Source organism: Neomonachus schauinslandi, chromosome 7 (genome assembly GCF_002201575.2).
Source record: "Neomonachus schauinslandi chromosome 7, ASM220157v2, whole genome shotgun sequence".
Classification (NCBI taxonomy): Eukaryota; Metazoa; Chordata; class Mammalia; order Carnivora; family Phocidae; genus Neomonachus; species Neomonachus schauinslandi.
In genome coordinates, this window is record NC_058409.1 from 44,343,896 (window position 1) to 44,367,764 (window position 23,869).

General features: G+C 37.7%; 1 protein-coding gene and 2 pseudogenes across 2 annotated transcripts in view; 2 read left to right on the top strand and 1 right to left on the bottom strand.

The window, feature by feature from the left end:
* The window catches only part of IPO11 (importin 11), a 211,476-nt gene that overhangs the window by 2,383 nt on the left and 185,224 nt on the right, over positions 1–23,869 (top strand). Inside the window, exons 1-3 of one of the 2 annotated variants that reach the window (XM_021702083.1) lie at positions 11,421–11,441; positions 16,863–17,006; positions 19,843–19,943. In XM_021702083.1, the coding sequence (XP_021557758.1) occupies positions 16,869–17,006; positions 19,843–19,943 (239 nt within the window). In that variant the 5' untranslated portion in view covers positions 11,421–11,441; positions 16,863–16,868. Of the gene's footprint in view, positions 1–11,420; positions 11,442–16,862; positions 17,007–19,842; positions 19,944–23,869 lie in introns of those variants that run through there. The other variant, XM_044916828.1, reaches the window with a different exon arrangement.
* LOC110591257 lies at positions 2,527–2,928 on the bottom strand (annotated as a pseudogene).
* LOC123325408 lies at positions 20,048–20,148 on the top strand (annotated as a pseudogene).

Consider the following 23,869-nt stretch of genomic DNA (forward strand, 5'->3'; position numbering starts at 1 on the left):
GTTCTGACTTACTCCAATGCTTTTCTTTTGCTAGTTACTTCTTTATTAAAATGGAACTAAAGTATTCATGAATGAGAGCTAGGTATTCATTCCACAACCAACATTTATTGAGTAATGGAGAAGCAGCCCAATAATTCTGTGTGTTGCTAGTAACTGCTCTTTCCAATATGAACCCACCACCTTCCCTCCTTACTCTTTCATGAATGAGATCACTTCTTCACACATTGGTGGGAACACTTTTTGTCCTCTTTCGCCTGTAAACAGGTCTACTTCTGTCTCTTCATCTCTGGTTGTGCTCTGAGTTTTTTCTCCTCAGGGACAATGTGTTATATTAGTTTTCTAGGGCTGCTGTAAGAGAATACCACAGACTGGGTGGCTTAAGCAATGCAAAATTATTTTCTCACAATTCTGGAAGGTGGAGCCTTTTCCAGAGCTAAGTATGTTCTTGTAGATATAAAAATATTTGTGTTTTGAGAAGGATGATTAGACGGATTTTGATCTTTGTGTTGTATGTATGTTCATATATGTGTGCGTTTGTATTTATATTTGTTGTTGTTGAAGTATAGTTGACGTACAATGTTATATTAGTTTCAAGTGTTCCAGCAGGAGTGATTTCTTCTGAGGCTTTTCTCCTTGACTTATAGATGACCACCCCCTTTGTGCACTAGAATCTCTGGTGTCTCTTTTTCTTATTAGAGTACCACTCATATTGGATTAGGCCCCACTCTGATGACCTCATTTAACTTAATCACTTCTTCAAAAATCTCACCTCCAATACTGAGGGTTCTGGGGTTTTGGGCTCCAGCATGTGAATTTGGAGGGAATACATTTCAGTCCATAACACTTAGTTAACTCTTTTTTTTACTCTTAAGTGGCACTAACTTATTAAGGTTTAAACACACTTATCTTAAATACACTCTCTTCACTGTAGATTCCTCTTCAGTTTCATCTGTAATTATTTCCTTTGAATGTCTGGAAGAGTTACGTGTATTCATTTTCTCTGCCACCTTATTACTCCACCCCGTATATTGAAGTCTGGCAATCCACTGCAGTCACTGTTGGGTGGTGGTTACCATTGATCTCTTTGTTCTGAAGTCTAGTAGAATCTTTTTCATCATTTGACATTTTGAGTAGTTGTACTCTTTGAAATTCTCTTATGCTTCTGTGACCCTGTGGTTTCCTTATTTTCCTCTTGTGTCTTGGCCAGTCTTTCCTTGGTGTATTTTTCTCTCTTTAACCCCTTCAGATGCTCCTTTCACACTGAGGCATGGTCTTCTGCTCTCTTGTCTCTGCCTGCTCTTGAATGGTCTTATCTCTGGTGACTGCAACCACTGTCTTTATTTTGATGACTAGCAAATCTTTGTCTCTTTAGCACAGATTACTCTTCAACTCTGACACATTGTGGTTGTCTTAAGATACCTTAAGTTTAGCTCAAAAATTACATATCTCGCTCTTTCTGAAGTTCCTTCTCTTCCTCCTGTGATCCTTGTCGGTCATTCAGTTGGAGATACCCTAAATCTTAACTTTTCCCTCTCATTACCCTTAAGTGCTGCTCTCCCCCTCCCCTAGAATTCTAATCATTTACCAAATCTTGTTCTTCGTCTTTCATCCATTTTTCCCTGCAGCAACCACCTTGGTTCAGACTATCATTATCTGGACTTTTGTGTAAACATTCTAAATAATTTCCTTTCTCCTAAGAATGGATATCAATCCCTCTTTACCCTTCCTGTTTTTACAGGCAGATTGTAGTGTTTTTCTGCAGTCTTTCCATTCAGGCTTTAGGATTAAAATCCAGACTACCAAATTTAGGAAATATAGACCTTAGTGATTTGGACCTAGCTTGCTTTTTGCTTTTTTTTTTTTTAAGATTTTATTTACTTATTTATTTGACAGAGTGAGCACAAGCAGGGGGCACAGCAGGCAGAGGGAGAGAGAAGAAGCAGGCTCCCCATTGAGCAGAGAGCCCAACACAGGACTCGATTCCAGGACCCTGGGATCATGACCTGAGCCAAAGGCAGACACTTAACCAACTGAGGCTCCCAGGCGCCCCTGCTTTTTGCTTTCTTTTGCTGTTTTCTGCCTCACGTTATTCTGTCATGCTGAACTATTTGCAATTCTTCAGAAGTGTTAGAATGTTTTTTAAAGTTGAGACGTTAATATGTTGTGTGTCTTCTGCCTAGAATGTACCCATCATCTGTTTGAAGACACCCATAACATACTTGTTTGGATAACTCCTTCTCCACTTTCATGACCCAGCATAAACGCTGTCTTGTCCCCCTTTCCTGCCCCATCAGGCTTTCCCCAGCCTGCTTAGGCTGAGTTACGTCTTCCACTTAAGTTCTTCTGAAACAGCTTTGTCATCTTTTTTCCTCTTGAGAGTTGAATGCCAAGATTATTTTGTTTTGTTTATTTGTGATCTGATCTACGTTCTGTATTAAGCCATCTCCTGCTGTAACCACAGGGATGGAAGATCAGTATACTGGTCATCATTTGATACAAGTAAGGAAGGTGAGCTTAAGGTTCCATTTACTTTTCTGGTCTCTGTGCAGAGTCATGGTCCAGACCAGTGCTGTGGTCCCCACTGGATAGTGGTCTGGGTTCTCTTTTTTCATCTTCATAGCCAGTCAGTCAGAAGTGGATTCACATTAGAGTTATGGAATAGAGTATGATTACCATCTTTCCAGGGAAAGACCTTGAACCTGATGTGGATTTGGAGTTAGGCAATGAACTCGAATCTCTCGTGCTCTTGTGATGCAACTTTGGGAAGATGCTTAATCTCATGTCTGGGAGCACTACAAAGGAGGTGAGGGTCTTCCACATGTGTGCAGAGCCCTCCTTGCCCTGGACACCACTTGACAAGGACCACCCCAGCTGAGCCCTGGACCGACCTAGCAGCCTGGAAACCCAGGACCCAGCCAGTGCCGCCATCTTCGAACTGAACTTCAAAGACTCGTATTATTTTATTTTTTTTAATCTCTCAGAGTAGTGGCTGGCCAGTAGAAGCGCCTTCTTTGTTGAGTACTGTGAATGCAAGTTGAATTACCAGAGAGTTGAAACAAGGTGGATTGTTACATACTCTGGAGGTGAGATTGAGTGGGCTTGAAAAGTCAGAGATGGGTTCATTTTTGTGACTCGACACAAGTATAAGCAGAAATTGTGATTTAGTGATTGAATTCATTTATTTAACAAATATTTAGTCATTGCTTTCATATGTGTCAGGTACTTTTTTAGATTCTGGCAATACCTTTGAGCAAATTGAAGTTCCTGGTCTCTGGATCTTAAGTTCTAACTGGGGGAGTCAGGACAATAAACACATAGATATTAGAATGTCAAGTAGTTAAAAGTGTTATGCAGAAAAATTAAGAAAGATATCCAGACCAGAGGGATTCTGGGTTGAAGGGTCAGGTAGTTTAAATTTGGTGGTCAGGGACAACCTACTTGATGAATTGATAACTTGAGCAAAGACTGAATTGAAGTTAAAGAGCAAGACATGCAGATATCTAGAGGCAAGAGTTTTACAGTCAGAAGAAACCAATTCTACAAGATAGAGTTGATGTACCTATTCCACTATAGATGGACACATCTTGTCTCTTATTTCTTATTATAGACAACTCCCAAGATGAGCCCCTTTACCCTTGTCTCCCTGTAAGTCAGTGTAGGAGTTTCCTTGGTTATAACACCAAGTGTGGAACTGCTGGGTCATAGGATACACCATGTTGTGTCATAGGATACACACACACACACACACACACACACACACACACACACACATATTTAAGTTTATTAGAGATGGCAGGATTGCTCTCCAAAGTGGTCGTACCAATGTATACTCTTAGCAGCAATGCATAAGGGTCTTTATTTCCATATGTTCTTGCTAGTGTTGAATATTTTTGGACTTCTTAATTTTTGCTAATCCGATGATTGTAAAATAATAGCTTTGTTTTTTAGATTCATGATAACCAGTAAGGTAGCACGTCTTCTTTTTTTTAAGATTTTATTTATTCATTTGAGACACAGAGAGAGAGAAAGAGAGCATGAGCAGGGGGAGAGGCAGAGGGAGAGGGAGAAGCAGGCTCCCCGCTGAGCCAGGAGCCTGATGTGGGGCTCGATCCCAGGACTCTGGGATCATGACCTGAGCTGAAGGCAGACGCTTAACCATCTGAGCCACTCAGGCGTCCCTTCTACCCTTTTGGCTTCTTCTGTTCGTGAATTGTTTATTTATACCCTTTGTCCAATTTTCTTTTGTATTTCTTGTTTTGTTGGTTCATAAGGGTTTATTGTATATTCTGTATAATAATTCTTTGTTTAGTCATTTAAAACGTCTTCTAAGTTTTACCTCATTAATGCCGCCAGTGGTATTTTCATTGACTCCATTAATTTTGGTTTTCAGTTTTTATGTAATATAATTTAGCAGGAAATTGAGCCATAGTCTCGATGTTGTATTTTGGTTCTCAAGTCTAAAACTAAAAAAAAAAAAAAAACACATCAGTTAATATCACTTGAGGTATTAATGGACAACACTGTAATCAAAATGAAAAATGTGGTAGTCAGTAGAGTGTTGGGTTGGCATAGTAGACCTATAAACTAGTTCTAGAAATGTTGCTAATGAGGTTGGGACTTTAGAGAAGTCACAATTTATCTCCTTAATCTCTTTGGGACACAGTTTCTTAGTCAGTAAAACAAAATGCTTAAATCAGATATGCAGTTGACCCCTTATTAATATGGGTTTGAAATCTCTGGGTCCACTTATTGGTGTATTTTTTTGATACAGGATAGTACTGTAAATGTATGTTTTCATCCTTATGATTATCTTAGTATTTTCTTTTCTCTAGCTTACTGCATTGTAAGAATACAGGATATAATACTCGTGACTTAAAAAATATTTTTTTATTCAACAGTTGATGTTATTGTTAGGGTTTCTCCTCAATAGGCTATTAGTTAAACTTTTGGGGAGTCAAAAGTTATAGGCAGTGTTTGAGGGTCAACTATATTTACTGCTTAGAGAACTGATATTGATAAATGGCGTGCACGAGTAGGCGAGGTGGCAGGGAAAGGGAGAAGCAGGCTCTCCGCCGAGCAGGGAGCCTGACGTGGGCCTCCATCTCAGATCCCTGGGATCATGACCTGAGCCGAAGGCAGACCTTTAACCTGAGCCACCCAGGCGCCCCTAGGATAAGCTTTTTAACTTTTCCTGTTAGGAAGTACTCAGTCATGAGGGACACTTGTGTACACTGAACAGGCAAGAGATTTATTGTAGTTTATCAGTGCCATTTTACTAAAAACTCCCAGTGAGACACACACATTTGGGTTTATTGGACTGGACTTCTCTTACAGCTGTCTTTTGGTCCTGTTTACTGCCTTCTTAAGTACTGTATAGTTTACCCATTTATTTCCCTGTCTCCGCCGCTAGATTATACTTTCTCTAAGGGCAGGGATTTTTTTGTCTTTTTAGTTCATCGATATGTTTGAAGTGCGTAGAATGATACTTGGCATTTGTAGGTGTTCAGTAAATACTTGAATGAATGAATGAAGAAAAGTGTAATGATAAACTGAGTAAATATCAGGAAGTTGATTAGAGGGCACAGGATTAGAACAAAGGGTGTTAGATATTCCCAGTAAAAGGTACTGCTAAATTTTTGTGCCTTGATGTACCCCCTTTCTTACTTTTTTTTTGAGAGAGAGAGAGTGGGGAGAGGGGCGGAGGGAGAGGAGAGAGAGAATCTTCAGGCTCCACGCCCAGGGCAGAGACTGACACAGGGCTCAATCTCATGACCCTGAGATCATCACCTGAGCTGAAATCAAGAGTTGGATGCTCAACCAACTGTGCCACCCAGGGGCTCCAGTGTGCCCCATTTCAGTAGCTGAAGATACTGATTGGACTGTTCATTCATTCAGTGATTCCTTCATTCATTGTTTTCCTTTTTCCTTTCCCTTCATTTTTTTTAAATCAGCCATTTAGGAAGCATACTGTTTACTTTTGTAGTATGTTTGGTAGATCCTTCTCTCTTTACTGTGTTGTAATTCCTGTTCTTCCAGAAAGATTGTTGTTTCTGTGAACTCTTTCTGTTTGACCTTTTCTTTCTTTCTTTTTTTTTTCCCCTTAAGTAATCTCCATACCCATTGTGGGGCTCACATTCATGACCCGGAGATCTGGAGCTGCATGCAGGAATTTGTAGGTCCTTTGAAACTCTTGATTAGATAGGATATTTTAGCAGCAGAGAAGAGAAAGCAAGGAAATATCTCCTCTCTTCCTTGTTACATATGTATTGTTGAATATCTTTTATTCCGAGGTAGGTCAGTCTTTGATAGTCTGCATGAAGTCTCATGGGGAATGCTTCAGTAGCCCTGGTGATTCTTTAACTTGAGGGCATTTGGATCTGTGGAAGCATCTTTAGTCAAAATCCATAGGTAGTGTTATTAACATGCAGTATGTAGGGATGTTAAACCACCTATAATGTGTGCACAGAGAAGAATTTTCTTGTTCAAACTGAAATGGCCTCTGTCACGAAACGCAAGTGAATCCGAATGGTGCAGTATGGATTTAAATGGGGCTAGTATCTTTGGAATCTCCTTGGTTTGTGTCACAAGTCTTACGTGCTTTCATCTTGCTTTAGTTTCTTGAACCAGTGGTCTTCCTTGTTCTGAATTAACATCAGTTTATGGTTGTTGATACTCCAGCCACTTGTTTTTCTTTTTTTTTTTAAAGATTTATTTATTTATTTGAGAGAGCGAGAATGAGAGAGAGTACATGAGAGGGGGGAGGGTCAGAGGGAGAAGCAGGCTCCTCGCTGAGCAGGGAGCCCGATGCGGGACTCGATCCAGGGACTCCAGGATCATGACCTGAGCCGAAGGCAGTTGCTTAACCAACTGAGCCACCCAGGCGCCCAGCCACTTGTTTTTCATTTCTTTAGTTCCTTCCTTGTTTCTTGCTGACTTTAGCATTTACATAGTCAAGGCACTTAAAAAAAAAACAAAACAGCTTTATTAAGATATAATGCACAGACCATACAGTTCACCCACTGGAAGCTTCCAGTTGTTTTTAGTGTATTCGCAGAGTTGTGCGAATGTCACTACAATCAATTTTAGAATATTTTCATCAACCCTGTGGAAACCACATCCCAATCAGCAGTCACTCCACATTTTTACCCAATCCTCCAGCGCTAGACAACCACTTATATACTTTGTATTTTTATAAATTTGCCTGTTTTGGACATTTCATTAAAAGAGTTACCATGTAGTCTTTGTGACTGGCTTCTTTCACCTAGCGTAATGTTTTCAGGGTTCATTTGTGTTGTGGTATGTTGCAGGATTTCATTCCTTTTGATTGCCAAATACTGTTCCATTGGATGGAAATACTACATTTGAGTTGTTTTCACTTTTTGCGATTATAATGTTGCTATTAACATTTTTGTACAAATGTACAACAAATGCAGACATAAATCTTCATTTCTCGGGGCACCTGGGTGGCTCAGTCGTTGGGCGTCTGCCTTCGGCTCAGGTCATGATCCCAGGGTCCTGGGATCAAGCCACGCGTCGGGCTCCCTGCTCGGCGGGAAGCCTGCTTCTCCCTCTCCCACTCCCTCCCTCTCCCACTCCCCCTGCTTGTGTTCCCTCTCTTGCTATGTCGCTCTCTGTCAAATAAATAAAATCTTAAAAAAAAAAAAAATCTTCATTTCTCTTGGGTATATACCAAGAGCTAGAATTTTTGAGACGTTTGATTAACATTTTGAGACACTGACAGACTTTTCCAAAGTAGCTACACCACCAGCAGTGCATGAGAATTCCAGTTTTTCCACATCTTCACCAATATCTTTTATTATATCTTTTTGACTATAGCCATATTAGTGGTTTTGATTTCCTTTTCTCTAATGGCTAATGATGTTAGGCATCTTTTCATATGTTTATTGACTGTTTATCTTTGTAGAACTGTATATTTAAATTCTTTACCCTTTTTTTTTAGAAACTTTTTTTTTTTAGAACAGTTTTAGGTTTACACTAAATTGAAAAGAAGGTACAGAGATTTCCAATATACTCCCTGCCCCCACACATGCACAGTCTCCTCCATTACCACCATCACTTACTGTAATGGTACATTTTTTCACTAAGATTGAACCTACTTTGACACATCACAATCAGTGCTTCATTTCCTTAAGGGTTCACTTTCAGTGTTGTGCGTTCAGTGGGTTTGGACAAACGTATAATGACATATATCCATCATTATAGATTATTTTCACTGCCTTAGAAATCTGTGATCTGCCTAATTATCTCCCCTCCCACCCACCTGATCTTTTCATTGTATCCAGTTTTGGCTTTTCCAGGGTGTTAGTTGAAGTCACACAGTATGTAGCCTTCTTAGATTGGCTTCCTGCACTTAATAATAATATATTTTAGTTTCCTCCATGTCTTTTCATGGCTTGATAATTTCTTTTTAGCACTGAATAATATTCTCTTGTCTGGATGTACCATAGTTTATTTGTTCACCTACTGAAGGATATCTTGGTTGCATCTAAGTTTTGGCAGTTACGAATAAAGCTGTATAAACGTGGGCAGGTTTTTGTGGACATAGTTTTCAACTCATTTGGGTAAATACCAAAAAGTACAATTGCTGCATTGTATAGTAAGAGTATATTTACTTTTTAAGAAACCATCATATTTTCTTCCAAGGATATTTTGAATCCTTCTAACAATGTCTGAGAGTTCTGTTGCTCCACATCCTCGCTGGCATTTGGTATTGTGCGTGTTCTGGGTTTTGGTATTCTAATAGGTGTGTAGTGCTATCTCGTTGTTGTTTTAATTTGCATTTCCCAGATGATGTATGATGTGTATCTCATTGTTTTAATTTTCATTTCTTGATGGCGTATGATATATATCTCATTGTTTCAGTTTGCATTTCCCAGGGGACATATGATGAGCATCTTTTCATATGCTTATTTGCCATCTGTGTATCTTCTTTGGTGAGGTGTCTGGTAAGGTCTTTGGCCCATTTGTAAATTGGATTTTTTTTTTAATTTCAAGAACTCTGTATATTTTGGATAATAGTCCTTTATCAATTGTGTCTTTTCAAAGTATTTTCTCCCAGTTTCTGGCTTTTCTTCATATTCTTTTGATACTGACTTTTGCAGAGCAAAAGTTCTTAATTTTAATGAAGTCCAGCTTATCAGTTATTTCTTTCATGGATTATGTCTTTGGTGTTGAATCTAGAAAGGCATCACCGTACCCTGGAAAACCTATCAAGGCTTTCTCTTATGTTATCTTCTGGGCATTTGATAGTTTTGTGTTTTATAATTAAGTCTGTGATCCACTTTGAGTTAATTTTTGTGACGTGTGTAAGGTCTGTCTGGATTAATTTTTTTGAATGTGGATGTTCAGTTGTTCCAGCGCCGCTGGTTGAAGAGACTCTTTGCTCGATTGTATTGCCTTTACTTCTTTGTTAAGAAGCAAAGGGGTCTTGGTTAAGACCCCTTCAGGGTTGTCTAATCTGTTGCATTGATCTATTTGTCTGTTTTTGCCAGTACCACACTGTCTTGATTACTGTAGCTTTATTGTAAACCTTGAAGTTGGGTGGTGTCACCATTTTACCATTTATTTCTCCTCTGGTTCTTTTAAACTGGAAGTCAAGTGTAGAGTCTTGATTAGATTTTTTTTTTAAGATTTTATTTATTTATTTGACAGAGAGAGCATAAGCAGGGGGAATGGCAGGCCAAGGGAGAGGGAGAAGCAGGCTCCCTGCTGAGCAGAGAGCCTGCCCCAGAGAGTGACGCAGGGCTTGATCCCAGGAGCTTGGGATCATGACCTGAGTTGAAGACAGACACTTAACCGACTGAGCCACCCAGGCGTCCCCTAGAATCTTGGTTAGATTAAGGTGGATTCCGTATTTTAGAGGTGAGGTTGTATATTTCTTATTATATCACATGGGGAGGCGCTTAAGGTCGAGTTGTATAGCTGTTGTTGATGCTAAGTTTGTACTGTTGGTTGAGCTGGTGACTGACAGATATCAGCATTTTATTTTATTTTATTTTTTTTTAAAGATTTTATTTATTTATTCATGAGAGACAGACTGAGAGAGAGAGAGAGAGAGAGGCAGAGGGAGAAGCAGACTTCCCGCGGAGCAGGGAGCCCGATGTGGGACTCGATCCCAGCACTCTGGGATCATGACCTGAGCTGAAGGCAGACGCTTAACCATCTGAGCCACCCAGGCGCCCCAGATATCAGCATTTTAAAGGTCTGTTTGTTTCTTCACTGCATTTAGCAAGTAATCTATTTGAACACACTGGGAATATTCTGTTCCTAAAAGTTGTTCTTTCACTTAATGGTTTTAGCATCCCTTATTGATCATGCCTGAATAAGTTATTTCACTGGGGGAACCTTTTTTGATTTTGAAACTTTTTTTGTTCCATTTTTACCATACACCTTTTTTCCCCTAAGTCATTTCACTCACCACTCTAATAATATAATAGTGGTGTGGAGTTATTGTTTGTGTGGCATGTTTTAAAACGAAGGACAAATATAATGTAGTAGAAAATCATCATGGCTGAAATTAAAGTCATTGAAGGCCTGAGAAGTCTGTCTGTTGGTGACAGGCAGGGGTGCTGAGTTTTCCCTTGTCTACTTGTTTGTTTTTATGAAAATTAGTAAGTTTCCAGCTCTAGGCACGTCTGTATATCTTTGGACTTTGGATTTTTCCAGAATTTGGAAAGTAACTTCCAGAAATGAGCCTAAAAAGTCCAGTTATGGAGTATGAGTATTTTTAGGCTCTTGGTCACTTACTTCTGGGTTGCTTAGACCTTAATAGTATTAAAGACTACAATAACTCCAGTAATAAATTGAACTGACTGAATTGTAAAATAGGTGAAGGGCCTGTCCTTTTAATTTGCACCTTCTCCTTCTTTTTTTTTTTTTTTTTAAGATTTTTATTTATTTATTCATAAGAGACAGAGAGAGAGAGAGAGGCAGAGGGAGAAGCAGGCTCCCTGCTGAGCAGGGAGCCCGATGTGGGACTCGATCCCAGGACCCTGGGATCATGACCTGAGCCGAAAGCAGACGCTTAACCATCTGAGCCACTCAGGCGCCCTTCTCCTTATTATTCTTAGAGAAAAAAGAACATACATTTAGATTTTGAATAATTCTCTTCTGTAGTTTAGTTCAGAACTAATAAAATACAAGCATTTTCACCTCTTGCCTATGCATTTGAAGTTATGCACATTAATGAAAATCAGAGCAACCTCAATGTGTACATTATTAATTAGGAAACCTAGGTATTCATTCTTCTAACAAGGTAGAGGATTTTTCTCACTACGCACAGACATCTGTACAGCGGGGACGCACCTGTGCTTCTACTGGGAGAGACTTGCTTCCCTGGCCTTCAGGCTTATCTGGTGACGGTTTCCGTGAAGATCCTTTCAAGTTCTTTGAGAAATACCTTTAGCTCTTCCCATGAGTTAGTCAGTGTCTGTCTCTTCCTTACCGTCCACCACTGCCCTCCCTCCCCTTCTTCTTCTCCCTTTGTCATTCTCTGTTACTCTCAGATCTTGAGGTTTTTTTGGAGACAAGCTATGTATCTGCTTCATTACCAAGTGAAAATAACAGTAGCCACCCTATTAAATTTCAGCATGCTCATTCCAAAAAAGGGTATTGAGGGTTGCTGGGTGTACCACCCTCTAAACTGACCACCAGTAGTTAGTAGTCTTGTATCTTTTATCCAAATGAAGTTTATTTCTACATTCTTACATTTGAATGACTCAGTACATTTCTCCCTGTTCTTCAGTTCTTCATTGCCATTGCTGTCCTTTCAGAAGAATTCTACAGTTGAGTACTGTATGAATATTTACTCCATAGAAAGCATGATCCTTTTAGATAATAATGGATTCAGGAGTCTTTTTGACTGTTTCTCCAGGAACCTATCATGTGAGAACACGGTGTGTTTGTAGGTGTTGGGGAAGTCGGGTGGTGTGGTGAGGCCCTTTTCTATTCTAATACGGAGAGCTTGTGTCCCAGAGGTTTGGTTATCAGGCCTCCCTCTGCCATGTCCTAGTTTGCTACCTGACCCTGGACAACTCTGTTGATAGCTGTAAGTTCTTCCTCTTATAAAACAGTGATATTATTCCACATTCTGGATTTGCTTTTATAGTCTTAATATGGCATCTTTAAAAAATTTAATAGGCTCTAGCAATGTAGTATTTTAAATAATCTATTATAGGTCTGTCATTCCTGAATCGTTATTTTTGATGATGCATTTAATCTGCAATTTAGGAACTGATTGCCCTTTAAAGTTTCCTTTATAAGTTAATTAGCACTTAGTAATCTTTCCAGTAGAAGGTCTAAATGGTGGTTTCTTTCTCTGACCTAAAAGCCTTTTACTCATTAGATGAACCACTCATGATATTGTTTCTGTGGAGGAAATACACTCTGGATTCCAACCAGTATTCTAAAATCTTACTTTTTACAGTTTGTTTTAATGATTAGAATAGTTCTCTGCTTCCAACTTCATTATCTCCCAGAATTTGGGTAGAGAAAGGGACCTTTCTGGTTCTTACCATCCTAACAACGATCATAGTGCTTGGCACAAAATTGCTTCTCCAGAAATATATGAACAAAGAGCTCACTCTTTGTCCCAGGCTGGATGGGCTTTTTGGAAACAAGGTTCAAAAGCGGGGGGCGGAGGGACAGGGTATATGCTTCTATGGAGGACCTGGATGGAGCAAGATACTGGAGGGAGGTAGAGATGGAAACTCTCGCAGCTTCCATTAGAACAGGTGAATGGTGAGTGTAAAGCGAAGCATAAACGATACAAATATATAGACTTAAGGATTGCCTTGCTGAGAAAGTCCAGACAAGTGTGAAGATATGTGTGTATGTGAGTGCTCTGCACAATTTTTGCTGTAGTTAAAAATTTCTCTGGAGGTTGACAATAATCAGTGATCTTATTTTTCAAGTAGTAGCTCCTAAAATGTTAAAACCAATAGGTGAAAGAACATCTGTGGGGGAACAGAATATTCCCAATGTGTCCAAGTGTCACCCATAGATAATTTGCTAAATGCAGTGAAGAAATAAACAGACCTTTAAAAGGAAGAGATCTGTCAGTCACCAGTTCAACCATGGACATGGCCTTTTTCTTTTTTCTTGAAGGGTAGGGTTGGGTGGGGATGAATTCTGGTAGAACCTTTTGTCTATTATGTTCATATGTTCATATATTCACATGTTCTTCCACTGGCTTTTTTGGTACACGTATAAAAGTCAAGACCCTTTTTTTCTCCTAGAAGGTCATACATGATCTGTTCCTGCCTACTTCTTCAACCTCATCTGGTTCCATTTTCCCTTTTTCTCATTAAGTGTCAATTATACTGGCCTTCTTAAGTTTGTTTCTAATCCTGAGGCCTTGTTTTCCATTATTTTCCCTGTCTGTCTGGAGCTCTGCTTTCAGATCTTTGCATGCCTGGGTCTCTTGTCTTTCATGTCTTTTGTAAATGTCGTTTAAGAGAAACCCTTCCTGAATAACCAGTGGAAACTTGCAGTTGATGTTTAACATGATTGTATTTTCTTCATGTTACTACCTCTGTTTTTTTTCTTGCCCTTTTTTGAAAACAAATCACTTCTACTAGAATGTAAGTGTCATGAAGCCAGGGAAACTGCTTTGTTCGCTGCTTTACTCTCAGCCCCTAGAACAGTGCTTGCTTGGTACGCAGCAGGCTTTCAGTAGTTTTACTGAATAAATCTGTTAATTAGCTGCCATGTGGTTCAATGTAAACTACTCTTTGGTTCAAAATTCACCACGTTCCTTTATTCACCAAATACCTGTTCAACGAGCATAGATCATGGATCTTGTTGGGCTCCTGGGACTACAAAGCTGTGGTTAGATATCAGTTCTGTCCCTCAAGGAAGACAGTAGTAGATACTGATTAAGACCAGTGGCTTTGGTGTTCAAGTCTAAGCCCTGCTATTTCGTAGATTGCGACCTTTGCAAGGTAAGGTCTCTGATTCTTCACTTTTCTACTTAAAAGATGGGGATAATAGTATCTACTACACAGAATTATTAGGAATAAATAAGTGAATAAAGAAAGCATTTAGTACAATGCTTGGCATATAATATATATGCTCAGATTTTGGTGCTTTTAAAAAATTTTTTAATTTTAGCTGGCTGCTCTTCCCCTTATTGGGGAAGAATCACTGAATTCGTGTTCTTTATGTCATAATGGTTCCTTATGAGAGCTGCAGATCAGTGCTCGTCTACTCTTCTTTTGCAGGAACGTGTAATAGAAACTGCTGTACATTTTGTCATCCACTGCATTCGCTGGACTTTCAGATGTACCTCAGTTTTAGATATTCAAAAGTTGTGCTGCTCAGACTTTGGAAGTTAGAATTACCTAGAGAACTTACTAGGAACTTACAAATTTTTGACCTGCAGCCTTTGTTTTCACAATGTAGGTTTGGAGAGAGAATTGAGAATTTTTATTTCTGGGATGTGTTGCTGGTGTTGGCAGTCCTTGGGCCACACTTTGAGTAAGACTTTTCCAGACTTAGGCTAATACAGTAGCCAGTAGCTGCATGTGGCTATGGAGTACTTGAAATGCGGTTAGTTCAAAATAAGATATGCTTTGGGGCGCCTGGGTGGCTCAGTCGTTAAGTGTCTGCCTTTGGCTCAGGTCATGATCCCAGGGTCCTGGGATCGAGCCCCGCATCAGGCTCCCTGCTCAGCGGGAAGCCTGCTTCTCCCTCTGCCTACCACTCCCCCTGCTTGTGCGCACTCTCTCTCTCTCTCTCTCTCTCTCTCTGGCAAATAAATAAATAAAATCTTCAAAATAAGATATGCTTTAAGTATACACAGGATATAAAATACACAGGACTTTGAAGACTTAGTATAAAAAAAGCACAGAATATCTAAATTAGTTTTTTCAAAATATTAATTATATGTTGAAATGATAATATTTTGGATATATTGAGTTAAATATGATATAATCTTAAAAATAATTCCACATATTTCTTTTCACTTCTTAACATGATTGCTAGAAAATGTAAAATTGCACACATGGCTTGCTTTTGTGCCTTGCATTGTATTTCTCCTAGACAGAAAAACATACTGCCTCTGTCCTTAAAATACCTTCTAGGGCCTCCATAAAGTAAATTGCTCTCAGGTAGCCTGTCTTTGAAATCATACATGACCAACAAGCCCTCTAAATTGAGTGTAAATCCATTCACTTATTTTCAAGTGATAGTGAACACAGATTTAAATTGTTGAGGGAGCTCCCAGTTAGTGAGGGAGGCACTTTACAAGGTATCCTCCTCAGTTCTAAAATACAAGAACAGACTACCAATTTAAAATCTCCACCTCCACCTCCATTGCTAATTGCTAGTATTTTGTCTGATTCTAGTTATTGTGTCCTAGCCCTGCTTTACTAACATAGGCTTTAGAATGTTTAGTTTTCCTTGACAGGTGTAATACTTTGGGTCATTTCTTGTTGAGTCAGCATTTGGGACCTTCCGTTTTCATTAGTTATTGCAACTTAATTACAACTCTTAGGAAGTGTTTGCTTTGGCTATGTTTATGGATTAATGACCTTCAGACTTTTACTGTCTGGAACAGTTTTCAGTTTTAGATACAACTACAATCACAAAGCTAATTCTCAGTCACTTCTGCACTGAGGTTTATTTTCTGTCTACTTTTAGCTTTTAATTTTAATCTTATATACTTCATATAAGTGTATTGTGAACAATTAGACATACTTGGGTAAGTATACAGTTGTATACTGTTTTGGGGGTGATTAGGAACAATGCTAGAGAATTCAGTAAATTGCTAAATGAACTTTTAGAATGGCTTCAGATGACCTGGTATAGGATTAGATGATACAACTCTTAAGATCCTTTCTAACTTAGGGCTTCTATTTTTATATTATATTTTATATTTGTTGACTTAGTCCATTTTTTTCCCCCACAGTATTTCTTGACTATACGTTTGTCTTTTAACTTATAGACACATATTTTTGGTGGCATATAAGATGATGTTCTGAGGCATTTAGCAATGAGTCAAAGAACTTTTTCATTTTTCTTCTTTTGATCTTAACTAGGGATATAGTGGTTAATTCTTTTATAACACTTATTAATCTCCTTAAGACAGAAGGCATTGTGCTTAGTCTTAGGCAGATGGTGATACTCAATCAGAATTAAGTAGCTTTGGGTTTTGTGTGTGGGTTTCTTGTTTGTTCTCTGTTTACTATTACCTTCTATTTATGGGACAATGAAGGCAGTTTCCATCAGAAATAAATTGATTTGGGGATGCCTGGGTGGCTCAGTCAGTTAAACGTCTGCCTTCAGCTCAGGTCATGATCCCAGGGTTCTGGGATCAAGTCCGCATCCAGCTCCTTGCTCAGCAGGGAGCCTGCTTCTCCCTCTGCCTGTTCCTCCCCCTGCTTGTGCTCTCTTTCTCTCTCTGACAAATAAATAAAAATCTTAAGGGCGCCTGGGTGGCTCAGTTGGTTAAGCGACTGCCTTCAGCTCAGGTCACGATCCTGGGGTCCTGGGATCAAGTCCCGCGTCAGGCTCCCGGCTCAGCAGGGAACTCTGCTTCTCCCTCTGATCCTCTCCCCTCTTATGCTGTTTTTCTCTCTCTCTCTCTCTCAAATAAATAAAATCTTTAAAATTAAAAAAAAATCTTAAAAAAAATGATAAATTGATTTAAGCAAAAGCGATTTGAATTACTGGAATTTTGGAGTATCGGTGATAACATAGTAAAAATAGAAATCCAGCAGAAACGTGAAGAGTAGATGAATGATTGAAGTATGGGAGTAATTCAGAACATTGACGCTTTTTCTCTGTGTTACTGTTAGTTTTTTATGTATGTTTATTCAAGTATGTTAACGTATCGTTACCAGGTTTCCATGGATCTCAATAGTGCCAGCACTGTTGTTCTTCAGGTCTTAACACAGGCCACCAGTCAGGATACCGCTGTGTTAAAACCAGCAGAGGAGCAGTTGAAACAGTGGGAGACACAGCCAGGTTTCTATTCAGTGTTGCTGGTAAGTTGTTCTAAAATAGTTTACTATTATTTTTAATAAAATGAGACACTGATATTTTAATTGTTCTAAGAATCTACTTGTATTGGTGGTTTACTTTAGTGAAACTGATCTAAATGTCATTGCCACTGCCATTTATTAATTCAGGGTGTGACTCTTGAGGGTGTTGAAATGTTTGTTGATTGTTGGATAAAAAAGTGAGCAGGGTATTGGTTGTTTCTGCTCAGAAGGCAGCACTGTGCTGATACTCTGTTTTAGCATGTTAATGCTGACCTCAGGACTGTACGTAGTACACTTTCCTGTTTTGTCTTCATTCTTGCCCCAGTTAATTTATGTTGTCAGAGTTGTTCAGGTCTCTCCATGCAGCATCAGTTTGGTCTACCTTGCTCACTGTGTTACTTCAAAGCATGGTTTTCTTTGTCCCTTCTAAAAATTTCATTTTCTTGACACATTGGTCTTTTCCTGGGTGAAAATGGAAAAGAGTATGGTAATAACAGTATATGCTTTAACTATACTAGGAGTTCAAAGCTTTTGGTTAATCAAAATTATTTTCTCGATGCCAGAATAAAAGAATGTCTTTTTGTATTGAGGGTCTTTCTGATTTTTTTTTTCCCCTGAAAATTTTAGAATTCTGGTTAACGTTTGAGATTTGCTTTTGGCAAGGGCAGTGAGCTACCAGTTGGATCACAAACTGATTGAGTTTTGGGACTGGGTTGCAAATGCAAAGTAAACTGTTCACTGTATCTTGTAAAAATAGAAAATTGTGGAAGTTGACAGACGTGTTTTTTTACTTCATGGCTAAAATATTTGAGTTATTCGGTAAACTTAAGAAGATACTGGTCATGTCTAGAGTCATACTTGATATTTTGAACATAACATGCAGTTTGGGTATTTGGCTTCGTAGAAAAAAGGTAAAAAAACCAGATTGAATAAAAAAATTTTTTTTCTTTAAAACATTGATTTTTAAAGATAAAGAAAATATTCTGTCCTTATTTGGATAATCCCAGTATCATGTTTGTAGAATTTGGGTGCAGTATAAATCTTTAGAATATTTCTGAATATCCTTATTTTTCGTATGCTTTTTTAGATGAACATGCTGTATAATTAGCCTTGTGTTTTTTTTAGGCCAAAATATAAAACATTTTGGTGTTTCTTACTTTGGTTACTCCTGGACCTTAAAAAAACCAATAGTCTTTTAACTATTGACTTTTTGTGCATTGTATGAATTATTAATAATATTAAGTGCCTAAGCCTTTTGTTTTTATATTTATTAACTCTGCTTTTCTTCTTAGAGGGGTAGTAAAATTGCTTTAGATGGAGTAGATTGTATTTATAATAGATGGAAAACGTTAAGTTAAAGGCAGGAATTTTTAATTTTTTCCTCAACTCACTGTCTTGGCACTTTTAATCTGTTGTAGCCTTAGCTGTTCTTTTTAGTTTGGAGGTCCTGAATTTGTACATTTGATCCTCAGATTTGTGTTCCAGTCCTATTGTTCAAAATACTTAAGGAATATTTCTACTTGGATTTACACCTGCAGCTTGACTTTCCTTGGTTACCCAAGTGCAGCTGACACAGGCTGATATCCACCATCTTTCCATAGTATTCCCACATTACCTCCATTCATTTGTTCATTTGCTCCATGGATATTTATGACAAAGTCTGTTGTGGAAGGTAGACATGTTAAGTGTTAAAATCGAATGTGATTAATATGGTGGGAGAAGACCATTCTTTGCAAAGACAACCCAAAAGAAGGTCTCCGACTTCGTTGTCAGGGGTGTTAAGGAGTAAGTGGGCATTACACAACTATCCTTGTAATCTTTTTTTGTGTGTATGTACATGGTTTTCTAAAAATGGAATTATACATACCTGTTTTTAGTTTACATGCAGTATTTTTTTTATAGTAAGGAATATATATCTACATCATTGTTTTGATTTTGAGGTTTTCTCACACAAGGTTGTGTTTAAGAGGTCACCTCTGGGGATTTGAGTTGTTTTTGGTCTGAGGTGTAGTGCAGTTTCAGTCAATTAACATATTCCTGTGTTTGCTATGTACCCACTATTTTAGGTACATTTTTTATAAGGAAATAAAACAGTTTAATTCTGTTTTGGTCATGTTTTAAATTACAGTGTTAATATTTGTTTTATTTTTATTTCCAATTACAAATATGTTATAAATTTTTGATAATGTTAATAAATTTTTGGTAAAAATGTGTAAAGGTCACAGAACAATTGTAATTTTCACCTTGATGATTAAGATCTTGTTGCATGTTTAGCTTGCACAGTCATTTTTATGATCTCCCACTGCTCTGCAAAACAAGGACTGCCTGTATTTGGGTTAATGTTCTGCTGCCATACTTATTTGTAAGCATAATTGTTTTGATAAGGAGGATACTTTGAAATAGTTTATTTCATAGCATGTGCTAAGAATCCAGGGGTTTTGACTCCTTAGAATCTTTGAATATATGCTTTGGCAGGTCTATTTTTTTTTTTTTTTTAATTGAGAAGGTGTTTATTTCAGTGTTTTGTACGTGTGTAGGTTGTGATACATGATTAGGTTTGTTTCTGAGTTTAATTTTTTATTTGGAAAATTTTCAAACATACCTACAGGTAGACTAGTTTAATGAGTCCCAGATATTTATTACTCAGCTTAAAAAATTAACATACTTCTACCAGGTATGCTTTCTCATATGAATTGTAGAGCTATAGATACTTAGAATATATAATCTCTGTAGTGATAAAATTTAAGTGAAACATATAAAGTATTATCCGTACTTTAATATCGGTATAGTAATTTAACTTATGACATGTTCATTTTAATACTATGTTTTTTATTTACAGAATATTTTCACAAATCACACTCTGGATATAAATGTAAGGTGGCTTGCTGTGCTGTATTTTAAGAATGGAATTGATCGTTACTGGAGACGTGTAGCGCCTCAGTAAGTTCCGTCACTCTTCCTTTCCCAGTGTAATCCTTTCCAGATTCAGGGAGGTATAAGAACGTTCCTATTAATCTTTACTCTTTACATGGCAGGATGCATTTGTGCTTATTTCAGCACACATACTAAAATTGGAAGTGCAGGGAAGGTTAGCACGGTCCCTTTGGAGGGTGACATTCATGTTCGTGAAGCATGTGATATTTAAAAGAAAAATGTGTTAACTACTGAAGAAGTAAAGTGTTTTGCATAAGTCAATGTTCATATTATTGCTTTTCTCCACGAGTTTTTTTATTCGGGGAGGGATATTGGGGATTTCTTGTTGTCCTCTGCTTTTGAGGATATCTAATATTATGGATACAAAACAAATGCTGAGTGAATGAGTCATGTTGAAAGAAGTCTTTTTTTTTAAGAGAAATATGAGGTTAGTTAGGAATTTGGAAAAAAGTCATTGAGAAGGAAATCCCAGGTCCTTTCTGAGCCAGCTGGATATTAATTTCCAAGTCTTCTGCATAATTTCCTTTGTGGGTGGGAATGGGGTAGTAGACATTTGTAATCTCATCAGATTCGGTTGTAATTGCTCCATAGATGGTTAAGCGAACAGATTTCTCTTAATAGTTAATTACATGTTATATGATTGATGGAAATGCAGTGTAGACATGACTCTGGAATTTGTTTGATAGAATATAGTGAACTTTGCCAAAAAAGTAACATGGCCTTTGTTCTCCAGTAGATGGCACTGTAGCTCTTTATGTTCTTATATTCGTAAGTCCTTTAAAAACCATAAACCTGTCAGAGGACTTCAAGGTGCATATAAAATATGCCCTTGAATAATATCAGAAGCAACTAGAATATTTTAAGGCTGCACTTAGGATACTGTAATGTAAAGCAAACCGTTTGTCTTATTTTAGAATTCATAAGTATTTAGTGATGAGCAATTGTGTGACTGAGTTCCTGGAACCATCACAGCAGTGCATACTTCTCTCCTGCTGTGTCCAGTTACATTTTAGATGGCTTCCAAAGTGCAGGGAGCAAAGATTAGTTACAGAATTCATTTAAATATAGCACACTTAAAACATCTGCTTGTTTGTGTTCTTGTCTAAGTTTCATCTTATGTAGTTCATGCCCCACCACTATTTTCATAGAATGAGGATTAATTTAAGCTTATATATTATTACTATATACAGTGCAACTTTAACTGGGTCCTAATTAATTAGATACTCTGCAGTTTCTGTTTGGAGTATAATCTGAATTCATCTAATGATAGTATGTGCATGAAATTAAAGGTGCAGTGTTAACTTTTCTCTAGGTTAATAGCTTGTTTCTTTAACATGTACATATTTTTTTGCGTATTCACTATCTTGGTAGCTAATCATTGTATTATATTCTCTTAGTTAAAATTATGAAAACTCTTGAACCTGGCTTCCTGACATAGAAGAAAACTTGAATTTCAAGCTTGAAGCAAAAGATTTTGGTAGAAAACATGATTTCATGGGTATGGCACAGTTATAAAAGGATTTAAGAGATCCTTTCTCATGGGAAAGCACAGACTTGCCTTAGGCATTCATTCTTTTCACCTGAATGTTAATCTTGTTTGCTCATTTGTTTACTCGCTGTTAAGGTTTAAAGAAACTTTTATGGAAGTGTAATATATAACATAACTGAAAAAGTGCACAAATGGTGGGTAGAGTTAGAATGTTGGTAATGTGGCCACATCCGTGTAACTACCCCATGGAACTAGGTGGAACATGACTGGCACCCTAGAAGCCTCCCACCTGCCCCTCACAGTCACCTATCCACCCTCTCTCCAGCAGCATTTGAACATCTCTCACTATTTTGATTAGTTTTTACCTGTTTCTGAACGTCATATAAATGGAAGTCTTATAGTATATGTTGTTTTTGTGTCTGACTTTTATTCAGGATTACACCTGTGAGATTTATCCATGTAGTTGCATGAAAAGCTCACTCTTAGCTACGAGTAAGACATTCCATTTTAGGACCATCACGTATCTATTTGTTCTGTTGATGGGCATTAAGATTGTTCCTAGCTTTTGGCTATTAAAAATAATGCTTCTTTGAAAACTCTTTTGTGTATCATATTGCACATAAGTGTGCATTTTATTGTCATGGATGGCCGGATGTATATTCAGCTTTAGTAGATACTATCACTTGGTTTTCAAAGTGTTAGTATTTGCAGCATATCAGTGTTGGCATTTGCTCCACATTCTTATAGCACGCTTGGTCTGATCTGTCATTTTGGTAGCTTTCCCATTTTTCTGATGAACTATGAGTACCTTTTTCATATACTTATTAGTCATTTGGATGTCCTGTTTTATGAAGGGCCTGCCATTTGTACATAAAAAAATGGGTTATCTTATTGATTTGTGGGACTTTGTATGTATTTTGGACGTAGGTCCTTTGTTGAAACTATGTACTGAAAATATTTCCTCCTGCTTTGTCATGTGCCCGTCAGTTTCTTATGTTTTTAGATGAAGAGAAATTCTTAATTTTAATGAGGTTCAATTTAGCTAGTTTTATATTTAATTCTTTTGGGGCCCATTTACAAAAATTTTGCTCCTTCCAAGATTATGAAAATAATCTCGGTTTTCTGCTAGAAGTTTTGTGTTATGTTTCACATCTGTCTGGAAGTGATTTCTGTGTAAGGGGTGTATGCGAAGGAGGCCCAGCAGCCGTCACTCTTGCCCTGTCTCATTTCCGTGGTTCCCGTGTCAGGGATCAGGACTTGCACCTGGAACGGTCTGTGTTTGGATTCTCTCTTTTGTCCTCTGGACTGTCTTTGCTTTAGTTGTTATACTTCCGAAGGCTTGATGTACTCCCTATTACTTTTTTGGATTTAATTTGCAGTGTTCTAGGTTTTTGAAGTGGAAGCATAGATAATTGATTTTTACTTCTTATATATGCATTTAAAACATTAGGGCTTTTCTTGTAATCTTAGCTTTAATTCAGTTTTGTTACCATTCAGTTAAAAAATATTTTAAAATTCTTCCTGTGATTTCTTTTTAGACCCATGGGTTAATTAGAAGTATATTGCTTAATTTCTGGCATGTAGGGCTTTTTAGTTACTTTTTGTTACTGATTTCATTCTTTGAAATGTACTGTCTTGTTTAGTTATCTCAGCATTTGGTACTTTGGTAAATGTTTTATGTGCCCTTGAGAGGAATGTGTGTTTTGCTGTTGTGGATTGTAATGTTTGATATAGGTCAGTTAGGTCATATTTATCACTTAACGCTATTCACGTCTTCTCTATCCTTACTGATTTTGTTGCCACCTTTTTCATCATTTTCTGAGAGAGGTAGGTTAATCTCCAGGTATGATTATGGACTTGGCTATTTGTTCTTTACATTCTGTTTTTGCTCTCCGTATATTGAGGCTATACTACTCAGGTCATATAAGTTAAGGGTCATTATGTTTTTGTGGAATTGACCTTGTCCTCATTATGAAATGTTCCTCTTTATTTCTAGTAATGTGTTTGGGCTTCCAGTTTAGTTTGTCTGATTTTAATACAGACACATCAGCCATCTTATGGCTGCATGGTATATCTTGTTCTGCTTTTTTCTTTAAGTGTTTCTTTGTTTTTCTATTTAAAATATCCCTTGTATAAGCAGCAAGTAGTTGGGTTTTGTTTTTTATCCAATTTGATAAATGTTGTCTTTTAATTTTAGTATTATGTTGATTTACATTTGTTGTAATTAGAGATAAAGTTGGGGTTAAAGCCGTCATCCCCTAGTTGTTTATCATTTGATTTCCTCCCCCCTTTTTCTTTCCCTCCTTTGGATTATTCAGGAAATTTTTTGTTACTCAGTTTTTCCCCCCAGGGTTATTAAGACACTTTTATTACCCAAGTGATTTTTCTAGAGCTTATAATATGCATCCTTGACTTATTAGAGCCTAGCCTTATATTAGTAGTT